Below are 13,186 nucleotides of genomic sequence, written 5' to 3'. Positions count from 1 at the left end.
CCATATTGTTATCCATAGAAGAAAACTACCTCCGGCCCAACTTCCCCAAATATTATGTACACAATTTGAACTCTGCGATGATTTCGCAAGAACCTTAGATAAACCACTTTCTCAAGACGCTAGAAACAAAAGTACACGTCAGATGCTCTATAAGGCGACATGCAGTGCGGTATCATCAGACATTAATCAATAGATGAACAACCAACGAACCCAATTGCTCGCTGAATAAATAGTTATACAATGATGCTGGTACATGGGGAGGAGAGATTTGATGCAAAATGATATGGAGTGGGAATGCGCAAGGCCAGGGAGATGATTCCCAAGTGCCTTTCAATGTCCATGGTCACAGGTAGTGGCCTACTCTCGACGCAGGGTGGCTACCAATTGCTCGAAGCTGGTAGAGCGTGTATATGACTTCCGTCATATATTTATTATACGGAGTCGGAATGGGCTTCATCGGCCAACTGTCGTCTCTCGTTAACGCCCCGTGCCATTTTCTTTCCAAGTTCATACGTGGAAATCATGATAGCACAAGCGGGCGCCACCTTTAAGCAACGCGCAACCCAACCGCGGAAAAGGCCTGCCATGCCTTCTTCGCGGAAGATGTGCATGAGAAACTTGGGCAGAGACAGCTGCTCAGGTCGGAGTGTTTCCGGCGCTACGCTGCCTCTTAAACTGCTTGGTCCGCCATCACCCAAGTGTCGGAACACCTGCTGGCGGGTTTTCCCGACGTCAAATGGAGTGGTAACGAATGCCGCCAGAGAACCTGATAATGCGCCAGATAGAAAGCTTTCGAGAAAAGTCGGGGTATCTAGATMATGATGCGAAGTCGAAGAGGACGAAGCATGAGGCAGAAGATGATGGTTGTAGGCTTCCCTGCGCAGATCGAGAAGATAGCGTTTGCATTCCTCGTATCCCCACCAGTATAATCCAGAAAATGGAACATCACGCCACATGGTGAGTGTCAATCCGCGCCAGAGAGCCCTATAGCCATGCACCTGGGTCATTTGATGCAAATCCTCCAACGTCGCCTTGAAATGCCCTGCACCGGTGCCAGGAGTGGCCTGCAGACGCGTCCGAAACATCTCAATCGGGCTGATAGCTGACGCAGCGGCGATTCTCGCGACAGAGCCGGCAACTAAGGGAGCGTAGGCGGCGGGAAAGAATCGTTTGATGGGACTTTTTTCATCGGCGCGTAGCCAATCGTAGCCAGCAAAGTAGATGACGTTGGCAGGAATGCTCATCATCAATGTGGGACTAAGTCCACGCCAAAGTGCCAGAGTGCCTTCATTTCGGGCGATCTTGCGTAGGCCATCCAAAGTGGAGGTGAACGTCCTGCGCTGCGTTTCTTCGACTGCACAGTCCGCTACAGCCGGCGCAGAGCTTCCTATGGTCCCGGCGCCTGGACCTACCATGCACACTTGTGGATCTTGACCGAACCAGAACACTTCGCGGCAACAAGCAGTTACTCCCAAATTCGGTGGCAAGTGTTTTAGTGTCTGAGTTGTGTGAGAGGTGTAGGGGGATGCATTTTGAACGGAAGATTGTGATTGGAGTCGGACACGGACGACGTCAAGAGGAGTTGCTGCACATAATCAATCAGTATCTCAACTGCTCAAAATTTATGCAGCGAATGTAACTCACCTAGCAAAGCCGTGAGGACGCTACCGCCTGTGGCCGATACCATGCGTTGAGTGATCGAAATGTCACCATCCTTTCGCTCAGTGACTGGAGTAGGGACTGTTACAGCCCCAGAAGTAGTCGCCATCGTTGTATCTTTAGGGTTCCATGGCCATGACTCTGCCGGGCTCTGTCCTAATCCAGCGGTACTCGTATCTTGAAATCGATGTCGACCACTAGTTGCTGTGTCGGTGGCAATGTCCGACATTCATTCAAAGAAAGTAGATGAAGAGACTGCGGCCTGGATGAAGATCGAGGTAGCTTTCCCGTCCAGCTCTCAGAGTCCTCGAAGTAATAGTAAATAATGAGCCGTCGGGGAACCTGGCAGTAGCGGGGAGGAAAATCCGCAATGCGTCAGAGTGAAAAAGAGGTCCTGTCCGGCTGTCGGCGGTGGCGCTCCATCCAAATCAGGTTTGGGCCCGGAGATAAGCATTATTATTCTCGGGTCCCCGCGATCTTTCTCTCAACTCTGTGGTGCTCACATTCTCGATCTTATCGATCAACCATTCCTGGGTTGTACAGGGAAGAATGGCTTGAAATTCTAATTTTCTGTTTTTTATACGACAACGCATCATTTGCACGGCTGCTTCGCGGCAATCTGCTGCCATATTCTCCGATTCAAAGCCAAGCTTCAAGCTATCGGCGAACTACTGCGCTTATCAATCAAAGCGACTCCGCCGTTGGTGCTCATCACGACATCTGACATCTATGACAATAATGGAGGACAACGCCGAGCTGGAATCGTTTCGACGCCAGTGGCGAGAGGAAGTTGCACGCCGGACATATCATAACAGGCCTAGGCCTAGTACTAGTACTACACAACCAAAATCGTCTGTATCTTCTGCCGGCGGGCCCGGCCACTTCCCTCCTACCCGACATGCGGCCTCTGAACGCAAAGAGGAGGAAGACGAGCGAGAAGGGCCAACAGCGTTCGACCAGGGTGAAATCATCCATGGTGTTGAACAGTTGAGCTTAGGAAGGGTAGATGAGGATGCTTTCCTCTCTCAGATACCGCGAAGAGAACCTAGATCCGCCTTGGAACACTTTGAACGAGCGGTAGAGAAAGAGGCGGAGGGCAATTTGGGAGACAGCTTGCATCATTATCGCAAGGCGTACCGGGTAAGAATTCCGATACTTTTTCTGGGAGCATAGAGAGGGTAACTAACTCGTTTTATTTGTTCTCTAGTTAGATTCCGCGGTCGACAGGACATACCGTAACAAGCATTTTGCTGCTTCTTGGAAGAAATCCACTCATGGTGCCCCAAATACCTCAATATTGACTAGCGCTCCGACAAGTGGCCAAGATTCCCAAGATGAGCCAGCAGTATTGCCTACTCCTGAGCTTATTGCCTCTTTCGCCCACCTGCCAATTCCTCGAGCTGAGCCTGAAATTGAAGGTACACCTCCGCCACCATGCCCTATTGCGAACATTCCATCCGAGGTCCTACTAGTAATCCTTCGGCATGTCGCGTTGATGGACCCTGCATCTTTTTGTCGGATGGCGTTGGTCTGCAAGCGCCTGGCATATCATTTCGCCCACGAACAACACATCTGGAAACGGCTTTGTCAGGGCTCCGAATTTGGCTTTAAGTCGATGCATTACTCATTTGCTTGTGACATTCATGGCAATCCTGAGTATACTATGGGACAACGCTATACGCCGTTTCCGTTCTCAGTACCCGTGCAGATTCCTAAGCCATTATCCTCGTGGAGTCAGGTCTTTCAAATGTTCCCTCGAATTCGTTTCACTGGCATATACCTAAGCACAGTCAACTATACTCGCCCGGGTGCCGCATCCTCATACCACAGTATATCGTGGGACAGTCCCATACATATCGTCACCTATTATCGATACTTACGGTTCTACCCGGATGGTTCAGTCATTTCTATACTGACAACGGCGGAGCCGTTGGAAGTTGTTCCTCACATCAGTAAGGAGAATGTGAAAGCTGCACGCGCAACGTTCTCACATCGGCATCATCAACGTAATACGTCTGAGCCAGGTATCACTTTAACTGGAGCCGCAGAACCGATACCCCCAGTCGCAATGTCCGCTTTGAAGGAAGCTCGTCGAGGACGCTGGCATCTGGTCAAGCCCCTTTCCGCTTCTGAATCTGAAGACGACAACCGCATACCGTCGATTTCCAACTGCCCGCCCTTCCCAGTCAAGACACTAGACACTCCTGACCTGGATCCCAGAGATGTCTTCATTGAAACTGAAGGTGTCAGTTCAAAGTACACGTACACAATGCATCTGTCTCTCCGGTCGTCCGCTGCAGGGTCGAAGCCTGCCAACCCCACAGCCACTCCGACCAACACATCGAAAAATACGAAGCTTGTGTGGAAGGGATTCTGGAGTCACAACAAGCTGACTGACGACTGGGCTGAGTTTGGACTGCGCAATGATCGGGCATTCGTTTTCCGAAGGGTTCGCGGTTGGGATATGTGAACCTACTCGTGCGTTATGATTGCATGAAGACATAGTACAGGTTTTGTGTCTCGGTTTGGTATAGACTATTTGGGGCTTTATTCAATGCCCGATCGACACCATAAACGGAGTATATAGGTAGATAGGACCGAGTCTCTTGAGCAAATCTTTAGAAAGGCGTCGGTTTTACAACTCTGACAGAGAGGTATGTTTAATAAAAGAATAATATATATCTGACAAACGAACGAATAGCGGGTAGACGCCAAGCAGCTTATCGATAAGCCTCTTCCGGAGAAAAATTTCGGGGACTCCACCGATCGCCTCCAAGCATGAGACTTGTTTGATCATTAGACTGCGATTGTTGTGCTTTTTCTGTATAGAGAGGTACTCAGTTAATCATTAATATTTTACTTTGTCAGACAAAGAGGTCGCATACGAGGCTTCGCGATGCCCGAAAGGGTACGTATCGTTTTTGACGACGCAGACGACGTCCCCGTCCCCAAAAAGGTCCCTGAGGCCGAACAAATTCAAGGCTCCGAACCAGTCAAACGAAAAGACCAGCCTACAGACCACCAGAAGAAGAGAAGCAAGAAGCGAAAGGTCGATGGGTCTACAGATTCACGGTCGCAAGAATCCTCGTCGTCAAATGAAACGCAGGCCGATCCGGTCTCGCGCGACACCAACGAGAATCATGCGGTCAATGGCGTCGCAAATGGCACATCCGATCACCCCAAGAACAAAAAGCACAAGACGAAGAACCAAGCGCCCCAAGGAACAAAGCATAATTTTAGCTCCCTAAGAGAAAAGGCCAAGGCGCTGTACGAAACCCGCAAGAACCTCCCCATCTTCCCTCACGGCGATGAGATCCGGCAGAAACTGCGGGCGAACGACGTGATGCTGCTGGTCGGTGAAACGGGTAGCGGAAAGAGTACACAGATTCCTCAATTTTTGGTCGATGAGCGGTGGTGCCGTCCGACCAAGGCGATGGTTACTCAGGATGATGGGTGCAAAAAGGAAATGACGGTTGGTGGGTGTATTGCCATTACACAGCCGAGACGAGTGGCTGCCATCTCGCTGGCGAGACGTGTAGCTGAAGAAATGGGGACGCCGTTGGGGTCTTCGTCGCCGGCGAGTAAAGTGGGTTACTCGGTGCGGTTTGATACGTCTACGTCGCCAAGTACGCGGATCAAGTTCTTGACCGAGGGAATGCTCCTTCAGGAGATGCTGCATGATCCCTCGTTGACAAAGTACAGTGCGATTGTGGTTGATGAAGTGCACGAACGTGGTATCAACGTCGACCTGGTGCTGGGGTTCTTGAGAAACTTGGTTTCGGGTAAAAAGGACGGGCGAGGTGGTGTGCCTCTGAAGGTCGTTGTCATGAGTGCCACGGCTGATATGGAGAGTCTGACGGATTTCTTCAAGGAGGGTCTACAGGCGCAAGGAGATACTAAGACAACAAACGGGAAGAGTAATCAGCAGGATTCTCCTCAAGCGAATGGCGAGGACAAGATTTCGGTTTGCCATATCAAAGGTCGCCAGTTTCCAGTCAAGACCATCTACGCCCCGGCTCCTGTGCATGATTTTGTAGATGCAGCTCTAAAGGTGATCTTTCAGATTCATTATAAGGAGCCCATGCCTGGAGATATCCTTGTTTTCCTGACAGGCCAGGAAACGGTCGAAGCTTTGGAACATTTGGTCAACGAGTATGCAACTGGAATGGATCCTGCCTTGCCCAAGGTCCAAGTGCTTCCTTTATTTGCGGCTCTTCCCCAGGTCGCTCAACAACGGGTATTCCTTCCCGCGCCTCCTCGCACCCGCAAGATCATACTTGCAACCAACATTGCAGAAACCTCTGTGACTGTCTCCGGAGTCCGATTTGTTGTGGACTGCGGCAAAGCAAAGATCAAACAGTTCCGTACTCGCTTAGGGCTGGATTCTCTTTTGGTCAAGCCCATTTCTAAATCCGCCGCCATTCAGCGAAAAGGTCGTGCCGGCAGAGAAGCACCAGGACAGTGTTACAGACTCTACACAGAAAAGGACTATCTAGCACTTGATGAGACCAATACACCAGAGATTCTCAGGTGTGATCTGAGCCAAGCTTTGCTTAACATGAAAGCCCGCGGTGTGGAGGACGTCCTGGGCTTCCCGTTTTTGACGCGACCCCCACGCGAGTCGTTGGAGAAGGCGCTACTCCAACTGCTAAGCATCGACGCTCTCGAGGAATCCGGGAAGATCAGCTCGATTGGGCTGCACATCGCTAAGCTGCCTCTTACGCCGACCCTTGGGCGTGTCCTCTTAGCAGCATCAGAACATGGAGAAGGATGTCTTTTGGATGTGATTGACATCATCTCCTGCCTCAGTGTGGAGAACATCTTCCTCAACACAACATCCGAAGAAAAGAAGGAAGAGGCAGAGAAAGCGCGCCGAGACTTATATCGGAGAGAAGGCGATCACCTCACCATGCTTGCCACTGTGCAAGCCTACGCAGCGGAGAATACGGATCGAAAGGCCTGGGCCGAACGACACATGGTCTCTCACCGAGCCATGCAGTCAGTGATGGTATGTTGTTATTATTCGTCTCCGGCTAACGCACTCTTTGACTAACCCCTCCGACTATCGCAGGATGTCCGCAAGCAACTCACCATGCAATGCCGACAAGCAAAGCTCCTTCCCAGCGCCAGCGAATCTCGCAACGGCTCTAACAACCCGGCCACTCGCGAGCCCTCAGCTGTCCTTATCCTCCAGAGTTTCCTCCGCGGGTTCTCTACTAACACCGCCCGGCTCGTCCCGGATGGCAGCTATCGGACTGTTGTCGGGAATCAGACGGTGGCCATCCACCCGTCGAGCGTCTTGTTCGGCAAGAAAGTGGAGGCTATCATGTATAACGAGTTTGTGTTCACGAATCGCAGTTATGCACGGGGAGTTAGTGCGGTTCAGATGGATTGGGTTGGGGACGCGTTGACTGGAGCATTGTGATCATGTTGTCTGATGGGTTTTGGCCTTGAGATATGTATATACCTGACGATAGAATATACCCACCTGCAGTGTTACAGACACCACACTGTACTCCGTATTCCGTAATGCACTCAGTTAAGAACAAAGTTGTTATCCCTTACATTGCAGCATGATAACCTTCAGCCCTCTCATTGCTTTTGATACACTTCTTGTCACAGACTTGCGGCGATGAACTAGCTAGTGACGAGTCTGTCGACGGATAGATGACATGTCAGTGAGATCGGCCAACGGATGGGATGATCGTCATTTAGCCTCTTTGAGTGTCAGGAGTTTAGTGCTCAGTGCTGATCGCTCGAGAAGAAAGCTGTACGGCACGATACTCAGGCAGGGTGACCGATTCAGCCATCAGGCAGTAAGGCTTGGGAAGTTGAGTGTACTAACACCGTCCAAAAGCGACTTCATTGGTGGTGGTGGTATCGTTATCTCTAGGATGATTACATTATTACCGACTACCTCTCATACTCCGTTGAAGCTTAGTGTACTGTCTAGCAAGTACTGTAGTGATGTTAGTTGAGCTGATGATGGATGAATGTGGTTGGGTTCAGAATGGAGACCCTTGTACATATATTTTCACCTGTGGCTGCAGTGGTAAAATATGATGAGTTGAAAGAAAACAGTTCGCTGTAAGTAGTGAATATTGAAGAACAAACACTATTAGGTCCACATATGGTACATGTTTTAAAACCAGGTAAACTCTACCTTAGCCATCTACATGTCTGGTGACCTGAACTGCCTGTTGTTATTGTCACGGTGGTGTTTAACCTCCCCATCCTTGCATCATTTCCGCGTTTCTCCCCAACAGTCGAGTTGCCCTAGGGTGTCTGTCTTCTTTGTTGTTCGTCATGTTCGTCATGATCATAATGATCATATTATAAACTGCTCTTCTCTTTTGTATTAATGTATTATTTGTTTCCTCTAGATATCTATTAGATATCTTTATTCTCGCATCGAGTCCACATCCCCAACAGGTTTGGGTCCACAGCATCATCGAAATCCCACCAGTGACGGCTGATCTACTCATCTCCACCGCGATCATCATCACCCATCATCATTCCACCATCACTACAAGTCCGGCCGGAAACCAGACAGTCTATCTGTCTATCTGTCTATCTATCTATTGTTTTCTTTTTCTTGTTTCATCCCCTTTTTCTCTCTTAAATTCTTTTGTCCATATATACATCTATTCCACTTTTCCCTCTCTCACAACTACCCGCTTTCTGATTACCGACAAACACTTTGGTCGCGGCCTATCTAAGCACTCCACACGGGGAGCATCCACCCTATCTTATCTACTGTGAAGATCGGAGATTAGGACTCATCACTCATGGCCTTTCGTCTACCACCTCAAGTCGCCCGCCGTCGCAATTCCTACTCAACTCAACAAGTTCCTGAGCTTGATATTCCTTCTCCCCTCTCGCAAGTCTTCGAGAACGAATCCACGCAATGGGTGCTCTTCTCCCCGCCCCAACCATCCACCGCCCGCACTCACACGACCTCCACTGAACGCACCCCCCGCACAGCTGGAGCATCCCGCCTAAGTGATTTCGGCTCCTTTGGCACAGCGACTCGCTCCATTCTCGGTTTCGAGGGCGATAACACGGACGGCGATGTTGAAGAGCCGCTGGATGAGGATGGAACGGAATTAGACAGCCTAGATGATGGCCTGCACGCTTTCCGGGCCCCCTCCGTCACTCAGGAATCTACATCACGGGTGAACCAGTCCACTCCAGCAGTACTGCCAGCTCACGATGGGCTGGGGAGTTTCCATGCGTCCAGTCAGCCCGTGCAGGAGCAGTTGTGGCAGCATGAGCAGTTCAATCCCCGCCGGCGGGGTGACGTGCGTCTGAGACGTCGCTCGAGTGTGCAGCGTCAGCTCGACTCGATAGAGGATCGAGAGGAGGTTGATATGGAGCATGAACGCTGGCAACGTATTGAGAAGTGGAGAATGGACCAGAGCCGGGCGCTCTTGCAAGAGATTGAAAAGGAAACACGACGGCGCCGACGCAATAGCCGCGTCAGTGTGCAGACCGACCAGGTGGCTTCTCAGCCCATTGTTTCAAGCACGTCTGATGGTGCCCTGGAGGCACTCAAGGAGGATTCATTGCAGCCGCAACACGAATCTGAGGAGGACGAGTCTTTCTGGCGACGTATCACCCGCAAGGTGATTCGGGACCTGATCGGCATCGACGATTCTCTGCTTTCTGTCATTTTCGGCGAGTCGTTGCCAGATATGGGGCCGGAGTACAATGAATCTGCAGGAACGGGCAACGCTCTCAATCTGAGCGAGACAATTCGGGAGCTGGACTCCATGCCGAATGAGCAAGGTCTCTGGCAAAGCAAATTACTTCAGCGGATCGCACGCGAGTTGGGTACCTTGGTTCACCATCTTTGCGAACACCCTGGCGCCTTTACGACATATCTCAACGTCACGAATGAGATACCAAACGAGTATGCAGGCATACCACTTAGTCGTCTAGCAAAGGAGAATGATGCTGCACCGCAGGATGCATCCGCCGAACCTGCCCTCCACACCGTGATGAGCAGTCAGGAGTCGATAATGTCGCCGCAATTTTCGCCTACGATGCGCGATCCTACCGGCAGAGAGCATGCCGCACATTGGGGCATCGAGGAAGAAGAGGATGCGAGCCGCGAACCACTCGCTGAGTCTGCACGCCTCCAACAAGAGAAAGACTACTGGGAGCGCGAGCTGGACGTGATGATGGTTTTCCGCTACCTTCGCAACCGCTTCGGCCGGCGAGGTAGCAACGCCGACAGCACCCATGCGTCCTCACGCCGTCACCCACAGGATGCGTCTCGACGCGCGGCGATCATCCGCCAGCACCATCCCCTCGTTGCACGGGCTCATTCCCGCTCTCAAGCCCAAATCCGACGTCAGTCTGGGCCCACGGGCATTACATCGCCGCTGCTCCGTCAGTACCTCCACCGACCCGGCTCGAGCTGTGCAAGCCAGACAAAACTCTCTGCTCTCTCCAGTCGGCGAACACTCACCAGTTCAAGCCGGAATTACTGGGACATTGGCGGGAGCATCGACAGTGCGAGCGCCATCGCACCCCCTGCAGCCGGCGTGGGGCTTTGGGGCGATGTCTGATCTGCTTCCCGTCATCATTCCGCATGAATACTGCCCATCGCTCAATAAGTCATATTTTGGTGGCGATCTAATCAAGGCGCTGTTGTGATTGTCACAAATGGTATATACATATATACATCCACCCATCCATGTCCATTCATATAGTTCGATCATGGTGTTTCCATTCAACGCGTCTTGGGTATTGTGCTTGGGTCCTTGTTCAATTTTGCATCTTTATTCGGCTCCGTGGCGCAGACAGAGGTGAGGGTGTATCTTGTCTTCGGGGTATAAGACGGTGTACGGTAGAATGGGGCAGCGGCGAGACGACGATCGGGTTGCGTCTTTTTACTATTGGCACTAGCTGTCATGTCGATTTTACCGGGTTCAGATTACTTGGAGTAATGGCATCTTGTATAATCTATTCTACATTTTGTATATCGTAGCGGGCTTCAACGATGGGTATCTCCTGACGAGCTTGACATAAATAGTATAATTACTACGCTTAATATAAGTAGATATCACGAAACATTCAGCACGCTATCATAATCTCGTGGTCCATTTCTGCTACCGCTACCGCTACAGTCGAATCGACTAGATCGAGGATGAAACAAGCCGAGGAAATTCCATGATTAATCAACTCCGCCGTACGTGAGAGCACCACTAAATGACATCAAATCCTTTCCAGGATGGGGGTAACATGAAAACGGGGAACTGAAAATTGGTTGTCTTTTTTCATCTTTCTCTAACGCTACTGGGAAACCATCTAAGCCTGAGACAGGTTCTCGTAGGCGCTAGGGAAGCGCTTCATGTTCTCCTCAATCAGACCGTGGCCACGCAGGAACTGGACGTAGGCACCGTCCTGCTTGAGCTTGCCCTCGTTGCGGAGCTGGATGTAGTCCTCGCGGCGGACGGGGGTGAAGCCCCAGTTCTTGGAGACGATGATCTTTTGGCGACCGGGGAACTTGTACATGGCACGGCGCAGAGCCTCGATGGCAGCGGCGCGGTTGGAGTCACGGGTGCGGACGGACAGGATGATCTGGCCGATGTTCACACGGGCAACGGTACCCTGGGGCTTACCGAAGGCACCACGCATACCAGTCTGGAGACGATCGGCTCCGGCGCAGGACAACATCTTGTTGATACGGATGACGTGGAAGGGGTGCACACGCACACGCATGTGGAAACCTTCCTTACCGGTGATCTTGACGAGGTACCTATTTGATCAAATGGTTAGTGGACTGAACTGTGCGTGTAGTGATGCTGCTGCGGGTGCGGATGGAGGATGGCGGATCAACGTACTTGTTGGCACAGATACGGGCGGCTTCGAGGGCCTCGGAGGACAGCTGCTCGTACTCGTTGGAGACCATGTGCACGCACAGAGGGAAGTCGTCGACGTTGGCCTTCTTACGTCCCAGATCGAAGATACGGATCTTGGGGTCGGGAACACCACGGTTGAACCGGGACTTAGGGTAGGGCTATATCCGACGCATCCTGTCAGTAATCATCCTCCTCACAGCACATATCAAAACAATAAATCCATCCAGGGCCCAGTAAAATCGCGACGACATATATTCCATCTCTTTATTCCTTCGCCTGTCAAAAACAGGTGTTGGCGTGGTTGCTCTCCCCACAAGCGAGGTTCCCGATCCAAAATCCACAGAACACGGAAAACTCCCACAAGAGATCAGATCCTCCATCAAGCGATCGCACGCACCTTGTTCTTGCAGTAGCGGTAGCATCTCGCGGGACGACGGGCCATTGTGACTGCTGGAAATGGGCTGACTGCACTTCCTGCGAACGGTGAGGTTGTCGAAAAGGGTGGTGTCGGGAGTTCAAAAGGGAAGGGGGAATTCTTCGCCTGCGGGCAAGTCTCGACGTTGATTTCCAAGCAACTCCCGCTAACGAGTGGCAAAGCCCTAAACCCTACCCTCTCCACCAATCACGTCCCGTCATCGCCATGACGCATTTGTCAGATCGGAGGCTTTTTAACCTGTTACTGTTGCTGGCCTTGAATCCGAGTGGCTATGAACGGATTATAAATGCCCTTTTGTTGATACCAACTCGAGTGCGTAATACGCACTCTATGAGTCAGGCTCCTCTATTACTGCAGAGTATGACTCTTGAAAAATTGGACTGAAAACAAGGTATTGCATCATACTTCTGTTGCTTCTACACTACGCCAAGTACAATCGCTCCAGATAGGTGTGGACCTTCTTTCATTCATTCTGTCATTATCTAAGTGGTGCGCTGTGATATCTCAAAACACCCGGACGTATAGACATAACAAGAACCTAATGTTCGAGGCGATACACCTACTGGCTGCTGAGGATGTCGGAGTCACCAGCATCCAGGATGGCCATGGTGCTGCAACGGAAGAGCTTACCGCAAGCGGTACCGAGCTCAATCTGTAGTACGGATATATGTCAGCCATTGTCATTTACCCTCCAAAGCCCAGATACACGGCTTCTTCTCAGGGCTGCTCCCAGGTCGCCTTCCCTCTTTCGGAGAAGTACCAGCGTCGGGGCATAGGAGTAAAACCATTGCAGAGGTACTTGTCACTTACGTTGTTGCCAGAGAAGTGGTGGACAGGAGTCTTGGCCAGCATGGCGTAGTACTCGAGCTCACTCTTGCGGAGAGGAGGAGCGTTGGCAGCAATGAGGACCAGCTTGGCCTTGCCGGAACGCAGGGTCTTGATGGTGGACTTGTAGCCAAGGGTGACTGGAGGAGAGAGAATAATCAGTGATATGGTCTTCGACGTCAATTTGATTGAAATGTTACACACCCTTTCCAGACTTCATCACCAGAGCCAGACGGCTGGAGAGGGTGTCACCGGACTTCTTGCTCTTGGGGGCCATCGTTACGCTGTTTGTTCGAGTCGAACGAAACTTTTTGATTTGACTGAAGGGTGGTTGGGAAGGTGCGCTCCGGCCGAAGTTTTCGAGGTTGGGATGCGATCAAGAAGCGATTGCCAGATT

At 51.2% G+C, this 13,186-nt stretch overlaps 5 protein-coding genes across 5 annotated transcripts; 3 read left to right on the top strand and 2 right to left on the bottom strand.

Moving 5' to 3' along the window:
* Positions 1–431: 431 nt before the first annotated feature.
* Asppvi_007521 (putative mitochondrial carrier protein) lies at positions 432–1,888 on the bottom strand (the record flags this gene model as incomplete). Its single annotated transcript, XM_043303408.1, has 2 exons — positions 432–1,585; positions 1,645–1,888. The coding sequence occupies 2 exons, from the start codon at positions 1,886–1,888 to the stop codon at positions 432–434; spliced, it is 1,398 nt and encodes a 465-aa protein (XP_043159343.1).
* Positions 1,889–2,397: 509 nt separating this feature from the next.
* Asppvi_007520 (putative F-box protein (Pof7)) lies at positions 2,398–4,129 on the top strand (the record flags this gene model as incomplete). Its single annotated transcript, XM_043303407.1, has 2 exons — positions 2,398–2,799; positions 2,867–4,129. 2 exons carry the CDS (start codon positions 2,398–2,400, stop codon positions 4,127–4,129), a joined length of 1,665 nt encoding a protein of 554 aa, XP_043159342.1.
* A 426-nt stretch (positions 4,130–4,555) lies between these two features.
* Positions 4,556–7,084, top strand: Asppvi_007519 (putative ATP-dependent RNA helicase (Hrh1); the record flags this gene model as incomplete). Its single annotated transcript, XM_043303406.1, has 2 exons — positions 4,556–6,667; positions 6,731–7,084. 2 exons carry the CDS (start codon positions 4,556–4,558, stop codon positions 7,082–7,084), a joined length of 2,466 nt encoding a protein of 821 aa, XP_043159341.1.
* A 1,363-nt stretch (positions 7,085–8,447) lies between these two features.
* Asppvi_007518 (uncharacterized protein) lies at positions 8,448–10,232 on the top strand (the record flags this gene model as incomplete). The annotated part of the gene is made up of 1 exon (XM_043303405.1): positions 8,448–10,232. The coding sequence occupies one exon, from the start codon at positions 8,448–8,450 to the stop codon at positions 10,230–10,232; it is 1,785 nt and encodes a 594-aa protein (XP_043159340.1).
* A 2,291-nt stretch (positions 10,233–12,523) lies between these two features.
* On the bottom strand, positions 12,524–13,066 carry Asppvi_007517 (60S ribosomal protein eL30; the record flags this gene model as incomplete). The annotated part of the gene is made up of 3 exons (XM_043303404.1): positions 12,524–12,616; positions 12,775–12,929; positions 12,994–13,066. 3 exons carry the CDS (start codon positions 13,064–13,066, stop codon positions 12,524–12,526), a joined length of 321 nt encoding a protein of 106 aa, XP_043159339.1.
* Positions 13,067–13,186: the final 120 nt, after the last annotated feature.

Source organism: Aspergillus pseudoviridinutans (assembly GCF_018340605.1).
Source record: "Aspergillus pseudoviridinutans IFM 55266 DNA, scaffold_5, whole genome shotgun sequence".
Lineage (NCBI taxonomy): Eukaryota > Fungi > Ascomycota > Eurotiomycetes > Eurotiales > Aspergillaceae > Aspergillus > Aspergillus pseudoviridinutans.
This window is presented reverse-complemented; position numbering and strand designations above follow the sequence as displayed.